General features: G+C 40.7%; 1 protein-coding gene across 1 annotated transcript in view; it reads left to right on the top strand.

The window, feature by feature from the left end:
- Nucleotides 1-12,589, top strand: part of IL31RA (interleukin 31 receptor A) — an 88,080-nt gene extending 75,491 nt beyond the window's left edge. The window contains exons 12-15 of the mRNA XM_044224650.1: nt 856-996; nt 9,160-9,253; nt 10,349-10,430; nt 11,668-12,589. Coding sequence (XP_044080585.1) covers nt 856-996; nt 9,160-9,253; nt 10,349-10,430; nt 11,668-12,117 — 767 coding nt within the window. The 3' untranslated portion in view covers nt 12,118-12,589. The remainder of the gene's footprint in view (nt 1-855; nt 997-9,159; nt 9,254-10,348; nt 10,431-11,667) is intronic.
- Nucleotides 12,590-13,660: the final 1,071 nt, after the last annotated feature.

Here is a 13,660-nt window from a genome sequence, read left to right as displayed (position 1 = left end):
GAAATGGTTTCTCAATTCATTTTGTATTTCCTTAATAATTAATGATGTAGAACATCTTTGCATGTGCTTATTGGCCATTTGTATATCTTATTTGAGAAATTCTGTTCAATTTCTTTGCCCATTTTTATTTTATTTATTTATTTGACAGACAGAGATCACAAGTAGGCAGAGAGGCAGGCAGAGAGAGAAGAGTAAGAGGCTCCCTGCTAAGCAGAGAGCCCAATGTGGAGCTCCATCCCAGAACCCTGGGATCATGACCTGAGCCAAAGGCAGAGAGGCTTTAACCCACTGAGCCACCCAGGTGCCCCACTTTGCCCATTTTTAAATTGGGTTGTTAGTCTTTCAGTTTTTGAGTCATAAGATTATGTTAGAAATTTCTTATAAAATATATGATTTGCAAACATTTTTTCCATTTTATGGATTATCTTTTCACTCTCTTGATAATGTCTTTTTTTTTTTAAGTTTTTTAAAATTTTATTTCTTTTTTTTTTTCCAATTTATTTATTTGATAATGTCTTTTGATACACAAAAGTTTTTAATTTTGGTGAAGTCCAGATTAATCTATTTTCTTTTGTTACTTATGTATTCAGTATCATATGTAAGAAACCACTGCCAAATTCAAAGCCACTATTTACCCTATGTTGTCTTCAAAGAGATTTATAGTGTTAGCTTTTATGTTTATGTCTTTGCTATATCTTTCTAGACTAATTTTAAGCAGAACATGGATAGAGGGATTGGGTTATTTGACTGGATGACTTGGAGGTACAGGTCCCAGTGCTCTTATTTCACTCTTCCTAAGGCACAGTTTTTACTTGGGCTTGGCTGTTGTGTTTGACTTCTATATTTTTCCTTTAGCCAAGACAGTCAACCCCAATATCCTGCAGTATGGCCTGGAGTCCCTGACACGAAAGACCTCTTACACTCTTCAGGTCATGGCCAGCACAAGCGCTGGGGGAACCAATGGCACCAAGATAAACTTCAAGACATTATCAATTAGTGAGTATTTCCTTTATGCCTTGCATAAGTCTCCTTGGCATTTCCCTTATGGCAGTTGGAGATGATGTTTGCTAAAGGCAGGTGAAGCCTAATGAAAGGGAAGTACTTAAGTAAGAAGAACCATCTGCCCTCTGGCTCATTGACCTTCCTGGAAGGCTTATGGTTGAGGAGAGAAGTAGAGAGAGCAGACACATTGAGAACTGAATTTGAAAAGACTGGTCATTTTTTTCCTTCATCATGGGTAGTCCCATGTCATCTTGAGGAGAAGGGTTCAAGTTAATTCCAACTTCATTTCAGTACATACCAACCTCTGCTCCAAAGCTGCCACAGGTTCATAGTCACCAGTGTCTGTGTTCCAGAGGTTGCTACAGAGTGGGGCCTTGGAGAGAAAACCTTGGTTTAACTAGCACCATTGTCCACAGGAAGGAACTCAAACATTTTTTGAGCAAAAATGTACATAATATGTTCTACTTATCAGTTTTTACATTAAAAAATAGCAAGAAAAATTTAGTAACAAAATATAAAATGTAGTGTTGATGATGGTTATGGGAAATATTCAAGAGGAAAAGAAGCTAGAATGAGAGGAGAAATGAAGAAAGAAAGAAGGAGAATGTGAGAAAGAGAAATACGTTAATTTTCTCAAATCCTTGAGGAGCAGAGATTTGATTTTAAGGATATACTAGAACTGTTTTTTTTTTTTAATTTTTTTTTCAATTTATTTATTTTCAGAAAAACATTATTCATTATTTTTTCACCACACCCAGTGCTCCATGCAAGCCGTGCCCTCTATAATACCCACCACCTGGTACCTCAACCTCCCACCCCCCGCCACTTCAAACCCCTCAGATTGTTTTTCAGAGTCCATAGTCTCTCATGGTTCACCTCCCCTTCCAATTTACCCAAATTCCCTACTCCTCTCTAACGCCCCTTGTCCTCCATGCTATTTGTTATGCTCCACAAATAAGTGAAACCATATGATAATTGACTCTCTCTGCTTGACTGATTTCACTCAGCATAATCTCTTCCAGTCCCGTCCATGTTGCTACAAAAGTTGGGTATTCATCCTTTCTGATGGAGGCATAATACTCCATAGTGTATATGGACCACATCTTCCTTATCCATTCATCCTTTGAAGGGCATCTTGGTTCTTTCCATAGTTTGGCGACTGTGGCCATTGCTGCTATAAACATTGGGGTACAGATGGCCCTTCTTTTCACGACATCTGTATCTTTGGGGTAAATACCCAGGAGTTCAATTGCAGGGTCATAGGGAAGCTCTATTTTTAATTTCTTGAGGAATCTCCACACTGTTCTCCAAAGAGGCTGCACCAACTTGCATTCCCACCAACAGTGTAAGAGGGTTCCCCTTTCTCCACATCCTCTCCAACACATGTTGTTTCCTGTTTTGTTAATTTTGTAGAACTGTTTTAAGAATTATTTATATTAAAAGTGAAGAGACAGTGCCAGCTTTTTCAGTAAAAGGTAAACAGAATCTGTTTAAGTTCTCTCTCCCTCTCTCTCCCACTTTTTTTTTAGAGAGAGAGAGAGAGAGAACTTATGAGCAGAGGGTGGGGAGGAGCAGAAAGAGAAAGAGAATCTTAAGCAGGCTCTAGGCTTAGAGTGGAGAGCAATGCAGGGTTCAACCTCATGACCATGGGACTGGATCTGAAATTAAGACACCCAACCCACTGAGCCACCCAGACCCCCCTGGTTTAAGTACTCTTGAAAGCCTCTTGCTTATCACATTTTCAAAAGTATAAAACTATCTTTATGGTTCTAGAAAATGTAAATACAGCATGTGTTTCCACATAGAAAACATGTTCTGTTTTTATGGGCTAACACTGCCTTTTTTGGAGTTCTTTTGATATTATTCTGTAGAATCTTTTAAAATCATATTGTATTTTCACAGCACTAGGCACAGATTGCATCATCTGCTAGAATTTTCTCCATGGGTCAAATTTAAGGCAAGAGCCTGCCTTGGAGCCTTGATGTTTCTTACACTTGTTTGCAGATTTCAGATCTCCCTGCTTCTGTCTTCGTTCCTCTGCAGTCTATTCTCCATACGGCATTCAGAGTTTAAAACCCTAGCTCCCTGCTTGAAACCCACCAGTGGCTTCTGTTGTGTGTTAAATAAAATGCAAATTCCTACCCACAGCTTTCAGGATCCTTCCTGATCTGGGGTTTACTGACCTCCTCTCCTACCACGTTCTGCTTCTATCTGTGCTCTCTAACTTCTTCCTGCTTTTGCCTCTGCTGTTCCTTCTGCCAGGAATGCTTTCTCCTTGTTTTTGCATGAGTGTTTCTTCTCATTATTTTTAAAAAATTTTTTATTTTTTATAAACATATATTTTTATCCCCAGGAGTACAGATCTGTGAATCGCCAGGTTTACACACTTCATAGCACTCACCATAGCACACATACCCTACCCAATGTCCATAACCCCACCCCCCTTCTTCCAAACCCCCTCCCCCCAGCAACCCTCAGTTTGTTTTGTGAGATTAAGAGTCACTTATGGTTTGTCTCCCTCCCAATCCCATCTTGTTTCATTTATTCTTCTCCTACCCACTTAACCCCCCCATGTTGCATCTCCAGTTCCTCATATCAAGGAGATCATATGATAGTTGTCTTTCTCCGACTGACTTATTTCGCTAAGCATGATACCCTCTAGTTCCATCCACGTCGTCGCAAATGGCAAGATATCATTTCTTTTGATGGCTGCATGGTATTCCATTGTATATATATACCACCTCTTCTTGATCCATTCATCTGCTGATGGACATCTAGGTGCTTTCAATTGTTTGGCTATTGTGGACATTGCTGCTATAAACATTCAGGTGTACGTGCCCTTTCGGATCACTGCATTTGTATCTTTAGGGTAAATATCCAGTAGTGCAATTGCTGGGTCATAGGGTAGCTCTATTTTCAACTTTTTGAGGAACCTCCATGCTGTTTTCCAGAGTGGTTGCACCAGCTTGCATTCCCACCAACAGTGTAGGAGGGTTCCCCTTTCTCTGCATTCTCACCAGCATCTGTCATTTCCTGACTTGTTAATTTTAGCCATTCTGACTGGTGTGAGGTGGTATCTCATTGTGGTTTTGATTTGTATTTCCCTGATGCTGAGTGATGTGGAGCATTTTTTCATGTGTCTGTTGGCCATCTGGATATCTTCTTTGCAGAAATGTCTGTTCATGTCCACTGCCCATTTCTTGATTAGATTATTTGTTCTTTGGGTGTTAAGCTTGATAAGTTCTTTATGGATTTTGGACACTAGCCCTTATCTGATATGTCGTTTGCAAATATCTTCTCCCATTCCCTGGATTGTCTTTTCATTTTGTTGACTGCTTCCTTTGTTGTGCAAAATCTTTTGATCTTGATGAAGTCCCAATAGTTCATTTTGGCCTTGCTTCCCTTGCCTTTGGCGATGTTCCTAGGAAGAAGTTGCTGCAGCTGAGGTCGAAGAGGTTGCTGCCTGTGTTCTCCTCAAGGATTTTGATGGGTTCCTTTCTCACATTGAGGTCCTTCATCCATTTTGAGTCTATTTTCATGTGTGGTGTAAGGAAATGGTCCAATTTCATTTTTCTGCATATGGCTGTCCAATTTTCCCAACACCATTTATTGAAGAGACTGTTTTTTTTCCATTAGACATTCTTTCCTGCTTTGTCAAAGATTAGTTGACCTTAGAGTTGAGGGTCTATTTCTGGGCTCTCTGTTCTGTTCCATTGATCTATGTGTCTGTTTTTTGCCATTGATCTATGTGTCTGGTTTTTGATGATGACAGCTTTGTAATAGAGCTTGAAGTCTGGAATTATGATGCCACCAACTTTGGCTTTCTTTTTCAATATTCCTCTGGCTATTTGAGGTCTTCTCTGGTTGCATATAAATTTTAGGATTATTTGTCCCATTTCTTTGAAAAAGATGGATGGTACTTTGATATGAATTGTGTTAAGTGTGTAGATTGCTTTAGATAGCAAAGACATTTTTACAATATTTATTCTTCCAATCCAGGAGCATGAAACATTTTTCCATTTCTTTGTGTCTTCCTCAATTTCTTTCATGAGTACTTTATAGTTTTCTGAGTATAGATTCTTTGCCTCTTTGGCTAGGTTTATTCCTAGGTATCTTATAGTTTTGGGTGCAATTGTAAATGGGATTGACTCCTTAATTTCTCTTTCTTCTGTCTTGTTGGTGTAGAGAAATGTAACTGATTTCTGTGCATTGATTTTATATCCTGACACTTTACTGAATTCCTGTACAAGTTCTAGCAGTTTTGGAGTGGAGTCTTTTCGGTTTTCCACATATAGTATCATATCATCTGCAAAGAGTGATAGTTTGACTTCTTCTTTGCCAATTTGGATGCCTTTAATTTCCTTTTGTTGTCTGATTGCTGAGGCTAGGACTTCCAGTACTATGTTGGATAGAAGTGGTGATAATGGACATCCCTGCCGTGTTCCTGACCTTAGCGGAAAAGCTTTCAGTTTTTCTCCATTGAGAATGATATTTTTGGTGGGTTTTTCATAGATGGCTTTGATGATATTGAGGTATGTGCCCTCTATCCCTACACTTTGAAGAGTTTTGGTCAGGAAGGGATGCTGTACTTTGTCAAATGCTTTTTCAGCATCTATTGAGAGTATTATATGGTTCTTGCTCTTTCTTTTATTAATGTGTTGTATCACATTGATTGATTTTCAGATGTTGAACCAACCTTGCAGCCTGGAATAAATCCCACTTGGTCGTGGTGAAAAATCCTTTTAATGTACTGTTGAATCCTATTGGCTAGTATTTTGGTGAGAATTTTCGAATCTGTGTTCATCAAGGATATTAGTCTGTAGTTCTCTTTTTTGATGGGATCCTTGTCTGGTTTTGGGATCAAGGTGATGCTGGCCTCATAAAATGAGTTTGGAAGTTTTCTTTCCATTTCTATTTTTTGGAACAGTTTCAGGAGAATAGGAATTAGTTCTTCTTTAAATGTTTGGTAGAATTCCCCCGGGAAGCCGTCTGGCCCTGGGCTTTTGTTTGTTTGGAGATTTTTGATGACTGTTTCAACCTCCTTATGGGTTATGGGTCTGTTCAGGCTTTCTGTTTCTTCCTGGTTCAGTTGTGTTAGTTTATACGTCTCTAGGAATGCATCCATTTCTTCCAGATTGTCAAATTTGTTGGCGTAGAGTTGCTCATACTATGTTCTTATAATTGTCTGTATTTCTTTGGTGTTAGTTGTGATTTCTCCTATTTCATTCATGATTTTATTTATTTGGGTCCTTTCTCTTTTCTTTTTGATAAGTCTGGCCAGGGGTTTATCAATCTTATTAATTCTTTCAAAGAACAAGCTCCTAGTTTCGTTGATTTGTTCTATTGTTTTTTTGGTTTCTATTTCATTGATTTCTTCTCTGATCTTTATGATTTCTCTTCTCCTGCTGGGCTTAGGGTTTCTTTCTTGTTCTTTCTCCAGCTCCTTTAGGTGTAGGGTTAAGTTGTGTACCTGAGATCTTTCTTGTTTCTTGAGAAAGGCTTGTACCACTATATATTTTCCTCTCAGGACTGCCTTTGTTGTGTCCCACAGATTTTGAACCATTGTGTTTTCATTATCATTTGTTTCCATGAATTTTTTCATTTCTCCTTTAATTTCCTCGTTGACCCATTCATTCTTTAGAAGGATGCTGTTTAGTCTCCATGTATTTGGGTTCTTTCCAAATTTCCTCTTGTGATTGAGTTCTAGCTTCAGAGCATTGTGGTCTGAAAATATGCAGGGAATGATCCCAATCTTTTGATACCGGTTGAGTCCTGATTTAGGACCGAGGATGTGATCTATTCTGGAGAATGTTCCATGTGCACTAGAGAAGAATGTATATTCTGTTGCTTTGGGATGAAATGTTCTGAATATATCTGTGATGTCCATCTGGTCCAGTGTGTTGTTTAAGGCCTTTATTTCCTTGTTGATCTTTTGCTTGGATGATCTGTCCGTTTCAGTGAGGGGAGTGTTAAAGTCCCCTACTATTATTGTATTATTGTTGATGTGTTTCTTTGATTTTGTTATTAATTGGTTTATATAGTTGGCTGTTCCCACATTAGGGGCATAGATATTTAAAATTGTTAGATCTTCTTGTTGGGCAGATCCTTTGAGTATGATATAGTGTCCTTCCTCATCTCTTATTATAGTCTTTGGCTTAAAATCTAATTGATCTGATACAAGGATTGCCACTCCTGCTTTCTTCTGATGTCCATTAGCATGGTAAATTCTTTTCCACCCCCTCACTTTAAATCTGGAGGTGTCTTCAGGTTTAAAATGAGTTTCTTGTAGGCAACATATAGATGGGTTTTGTTTTTTTATCCATTCTGATACCCTGTGTCTTTTGATTGGGACATTTAGCCCATTAACATTCAGGGTATCTATTGAGAGATATGAATTTAGTGCCATTGTATTGCCTGTAAGGTGACTGTTACTGTATATTGTCTCTGTTCCTTTCTGATCTACTACTTTTAGGCTCTCTCTTTGCTTAGAGGACTCCTTTCAATATTTCCTGTAGAGCTGGTTTGGTGTTTGCAAATTCTCTCAGTTTTTGTTTGTCCTGGAAGCTTTTAATCTCTCCTTCTATTTTCAATGATAGCCTAGCTGGATATAGTATTCTTGGCTGCATGTTTTTCTCGCTTAGTGCTCTGAATATATCATGCCAGCTCTTTCTGGCCTGCCAGGTCTCTGTGGATAAGTCTGCTGCCAATCTAATATTTTTATCATTGTATGTTACAGACTGCTTTTCCTGGGCTGCTTTCAGGATTTTCTCTTTGTCACTAAAGCTTGTAAATTTTACTATTAGGTTATGGGGTATGGGCCTATTCTTATTGATTTTGAGGGGGGTTCTCTGCGCCTCCTGGATTTTGATGCTTGTTCCCTTTACCATATTGGGGAAATTCTCTCCAATAATTCTCTCCAATATACCTTCTGTTCCCCTCTCTCTTTCTTCTTCTTCTGAAATCCCAATTATTCTAATGTTGTTTCATCTTATGGTATCACTTATCTCTCGAATTCTCCCCTCGTGGTCTGGTAGCTGTTTGTCCCACTTTTGCTCAGCTTCTTTATTCTCTGTCATTTGGTCTTCTATATCGCTAATTCTTTCTTCTGCCTCATTTATCCTAACAGTGAGAGCCTCCATTTTTGATTGCACCTCATTAATAGCTTTTTTTATTTCAACTTGGTTAGATTTTAGCTCTTTTATTTCTCCAGAAAGGGCTTTTATATCTCCTGAGAGGGTTTCTCTAATATCTTCCATGCCTTTTTCAAGCCCGGCTAGAACCTTGAGAATCATCATTCTGAACTCTAGATCTGACATATTATCAATGTCTGTATTGATTAGGTCCCTAGCCTTCAGTACTGCCTCTTGTTCTTTTCTTTGTGGTGAATTTTTCCACCTTGTCATTTTTTCCAGATAAGAGTATATGAAGGAACAAGTAAAATACTAAAAGGGTGGCAACAACCCCAGGAAAATATGCTTTCAGAAAGTGGTTGATTTTCTGTTTCTAGAATTGCTGTTCTTCTTCTCTTCGATCTGCCATTGGATTTGTAGGTGTTTGCGATCTTTAGATAAGCTATCTAGCTGATCCCCTGCTACCTGAATTAGTCTCAGCCTGCTACTTCTCCGCCATCTTGACTCCTACCCCTTCTCATTATTAACATTGGCTCAGATTTCTCCTTTCAGAGAAGTCTTCCTTTGCCGATGTGTAAAGTTACTATCTTCCCATCTTACCTAAATATACTCTATCATCCTGTTATATCTGTAATCATCTTCTTTTTTTTTTTTTTTTATTGTCTGAATCCTTCTATCAGAATGTAGGCTCCATGCAAGTAGGGATCGTGTATATCTTCCTTACTTTTTATTACCCAGGATAGTGCTTGGAAAGTGGTAAGCACTCACTAAATATGTGCTAAGGAATGAAAGTGGAGAATGAGCCTGGTGAACATAGTATTTGTCACTTTTATTCAGGCAGAAGAGAACTGGCTGAGGAGCCACAAATATCACTTTTCTTTTTATGAATAAATTTTAATTGAATTGAAAGAAAAATCATAAAGAACATGTTGCTGAAACTCCTGGAAGAAAAAAATTAATCTTTAATATTTGTTATCAAAGTGAGGAGCTCATCTTTTTACTGACTTTTGTTCTCCTATTCCCAAAGGTGTCCCTGAGATTTTCTTTATAACTTCTTTGGTTGGAAGCGGCCTTCTCATTCTCATCATGCTGACAGTGGCATATGGTCTCAAAAAACCCAAGTGAGTTTATAGGCAATAGCATGTACCCTCAAAATCAGGGACTGAAGGGGTGGAAGGCATCATGTGTGGAGAGGGCACTGTGTTATTAAGGGGATATTGATTCATTTATCAATTTGGTACATATTTACTGAGTTTATTTATATGCCATACCCTGCTCATCAGAATTCTGACTAAACGAGGACTTCTACTCCCCACAGCCTCATGTACCAGGCTTATGCCAGGGGATTGCCAGCTGCCCCACATTCTGTTATCTTCTGCATTTGGCATCTGACTCTAAAGTCAGGGAGAAGGTCCTTCCTCTCAGTGATCTCCCAGGTAGAGAGAGAACTTACCCATGGGATTAGAGAATTGGCCAGTAGTATGCCCAGCATAGATTTGTTCCTTGCTGGTAGTGCAGTGTTGGAGGGCTGGCCACAGAGATGTTTGTCTCATGTTTCTCTGGTCACTGTGTGAAAGGAAGCTTGTCTTCAGGGTCTTGTGCTTTCTCTCCCCAGAGATTCTCATGCTACCCTGTTGGTAAGGGCTCCCTCCCCCATAGATCTCTCTCTCCCAAACTGCACAGCTGAGGACCTTCTCTGCCAAGCATCTAGGCTTAGTTATAGTTAAATGAATGTCAGCCTCATTTCCCAACCATAGGTAGAAACCAAGTCACCAGGCAAACCCTTGTACATTTTGCTTATTTATCAGGCTCCCTTGTGAGGCGGCTGCGGCTGGTTAGGACCATACTCTGAGAATCACTGCACTAAAATGTAGGTGTTGTATCAGGCTTAGAGGGTTATGCTTCCTGGAGGATAAATCTCAAAAACATGGTTCTGTCATGGTGTGGTTTCTAGCATCAGGACCAGGGGTGGAGATGCAGAGGCAGGAGAGGGTAAGAAAGGTGTCTTTCCATCACAACCCATTGATGACTTATAATTTCACTCCCCAAACTATGTGTTCCCAGTTTCTGTCAGGAAGTCGATAGCTTGCCCTTATTCAATAGAGAGCCATAAAATTCTCTGTAGCAAAGCTGCACCCTTCTGGCAGACCCATGCAGTGTAAGTAACATATACTTCTCAAACTCAATTCCCGTTTTAAAATCATATCTCTTATTAGCAAATTGAAGCACTTATGTTGGCCTGATGTCCCCAACCCTGCTGAAAGCAGCATAGCCACATGGCATGGAGATGATTTCAAGGTAAATACTTTTGCTTTTGTTAGAGAAATCATTGAGTAGGTTGGTTGCAGAAGACAAGGAAGGGTGATGGAGATGGGGAGGAGTCCTGCACTGAGATTTGTACAGGCTTCACATCAATAGAAATTGAGGTTAAAAAGTCCTGGGGTATGGCTGGCATGACAGGTGGAATGAGCCTTTCTGGAACAACTTTGGCCTTCATCCTCTTGGATCAGTGGAAAGGACTTCACTCTGCTCAGAGGACCCAGTGTGTGCTGGACATGGAACTGGTCCTATAATGGATGCCACTGAAGGACACTGGCCCCACCCGCAAGGACCTGACTGTCTAATTAGGGAGCACGAGAGAGCCTGGCTATAAGATTCAGGGCCATTAAAAAGCAGTCAAGAAAAAGTTAGTCTAGAGGCCACTGGAGACCTTGAGGGGATGTTGATATACATAGCTGTCCACAGGCTGACACAGCTGCCTCGAGTTGTTTTTCTCAGATTAGAGAAGTTACAGTCAGACTTGAACTGGGAATAGGGTTTTTTAGTGACTTATCCCTAAGTAGAAAACTTCCTTTTCATAAGTTTAAATTAAAAACTGTTTTGCAATTTTTAAGATATAATTTCTTTTAGTTAAGTAAAAACAAGCCCTATCAAATATAACCTTAAAATTTTTTACTATTGAAAGACTATTTCTAGTACTACTTGATGCAAGAATTTTTAGTACTAGCTCTTGCTTGTTTCAGCTCGGAAGACTTTTTAAAATGTAGACATCTTTATTTATTTATTTTAATTTTTGTTATTTGTGTTATTTTTGTTTTCTTCTCTCCTTTATCAGCTGTGTGTTACCCTATATACTTTGCTACTTATTAAAAGTTGTCAAGAGAGTAAATGAATTTATAGGCAGTATTGTCTGATGATTGTGGTTTTTCATCTTATGTAAGAGTTCTAATTTGGATGCTTCCATCTCAATTGGGGTTTAGTGAGCTTATGATTATGTGGAAAATAGCCTTAAGCTCTCAAGAAGAAAAAAAGTTGTTTGAATACCATCTGCCATTTCTCAGGAAATGGGTCAGTCTTGCCAGGCTTCTCTGGAAGGGCATATGGAAGAGATTGGCCATCACTTCTGGTCTCTGGAAGGAATGTGGGGGGCTGGTCAAGAGGTGAGACATTGGTTATCCTAAGCCTAATGAGCTTTTGACTGCCTCATGTGTAGCTCTTAAATGATCATTGGAGGGTGTCCCTTTCTCTTTTCCAGGATAAGCTAAACCTGAAGGAGTTTGATGATCCTGTGAACACGGAAGGAGACAGGGTTCTAAAATCATACTCGGCCCCCAGTGATTTTATTGACAAGTTGGTGGTGAACTTTGAGAATTTTTTGGAAGAGGTTTCCACAGAGGAAATTGGAAAGGATCAGGAAAGCATTTTGAGAGAGGAAAAAAATAAGTATGTGACTTTTCCATATTGGCCTTATCGTCCTCCCACATCAACTGAGATTCCACAGAGAAAACCCCAACAGCTGCATTCTAGAATACCAGAGGAGACCAGCTTAGAAACTAAAGAACAACTTCTCTCTTCTGTTCAGAGTTTAGAGCCAGAGAATCTCTGCGGGGAAGGAGAACCAAATCCATACTTGAAAAATTCGGTGACAACCAGAGAATTTGTCACATGCGAAAAACCTCAAGATGAAGCCAAAAGAGAAGTTTAATTGTTGCGTGGCTTGAATCCCTCTGGGTCTCAGTGTGGGTGACTCCTGCAGAGAGCATATCTCATGACTTGGCCAGAAGAGCTTTCCTGGGTGTCTCCCCCAACTTGCTTGTGTTAGAGAAACTCTCACACACCCCTGAGGGGCTTGTTGACCTTCATTGGCCCAGACGTGTAACTTGCCTGAGAAGGAGGGATGGTCATATGTCTGCAACCTGCCTAGGAAAAGCAATTTATGTATTTATTTTTTTTCAGTTTCACACTGGGGTCTGTGACATTACTTCAAGGGACAGCAGGGCCCCCAAGGTGGATATAATTGGCCTTCTGTAGGAATTAGATCATTGTCACAGCTGTTGCTGGAGTTACTTTCTTAGGGTTCCAGTAGACTCTCCCCACTGCCAGCGGACTGGCGTCTGGTAGGAGGCGAGAGTCTCTCCCTATACCTCTATACCTTGGGTTCTGGGCTCCACCTCCAAGGCAGCGCTGAAATCTCACTTTCGAGATTTTGTTTTTCCCTCTGTACAGAGGCAGGGGAGGTAGAGTGGCCTTCCTGATGCTGTGCCTGCCCAAGACTCCTTCTTACCCTCATAAATCTCAGCAAGACCTCCACCCACAATTCTTGTCCCTGGTTCACAGCACACTGGCTGCTGGGAAATCAGAGAATGTGTGTGTGGGGTGTCTCAGCAGGGCACTGGTGAGCAGACTCTGGGCTGGGCCAGAAGGTCCACACCAGTCTTCACATTGCCCAGCCCTGGAAACAATCCCAGAGGCCTCTGCTGCCACTTTGTCTTGCCCCCAAGCCTGGGAGTAGGAAGGCACTGAACACTGCCCTGCTTTTAGGCAGAGACCCTGGCGCCTCACGTGGCCACAGACCCAGGGAATGCTTCCTGAGCATGACCTTCTAAGGCTTCTTCCCAGCACAACCTGAGTAGGCTGTAGAAACATGCTGCTGTGATTTTGCTGCTCTGACCCCAGGACTCCTCTTGCCTTTGCATTGGCCACACACACAGCTTATGGCAGTCAAGAGAGTCCTATGGTCAGGATTCATTTGTGGAGACCCAGCATCGTGACCACATTGATGGCAGACGACTTCCTATTGTGTGGTTTTGACTCCCCAACTATTGGGGGAGGTGGCTGAGAGCCGGGAGAGATGGAGGAAGGCCAGGCTGTGAGATGGAGGAAGGCGGGGCTGTGAACCTGGCTTTCCCACCTCTCTCAGCAGCCTCTCATCTTTTTAATGCTTCCTTTTTAAAAAAAATTTTAATTTTATTTAAATTCAATTTTTTCTTCTTTGTTTTCCTTTCATTTATTCTTCCTTTCCCACTAGACTCCTTTTATCATTTTCGCACTGACTTTTGCTGCCTTGAGGGTTAAGGAAACCGGGACTCTCTGTTCTTTCTAGATGGCCCAAGGTAGGTCCTAGGAGTCAGTGTTTCCTGCCAGGAAGGGAAGCAGGACCCCTGAAGCTCCTTCAGGGGGCCACACTCTGCCCTCCAGAACACATTCACAGGGCACAGGCCCAGCAGCTATGAGGCCTTTCTTTCCTG

The sequence above is a fragment of the Neovison vison genome, chromosome 1 (assembly GCF_020171115.1).
Source record: "Neovison vison isolate M4711 chromosome 1, ASM_NN_V1, whole genome shotgun sequence".
Classification (NCBI taxonomy): Eukaryota; Metazoa; Chordata; class Mammalia; order Carnivora; family Mustelidae; genus Neogale; species Neogale vison.
This window is presented reverse-complemented; position numbering and strand designations above follow the sequence as displayed.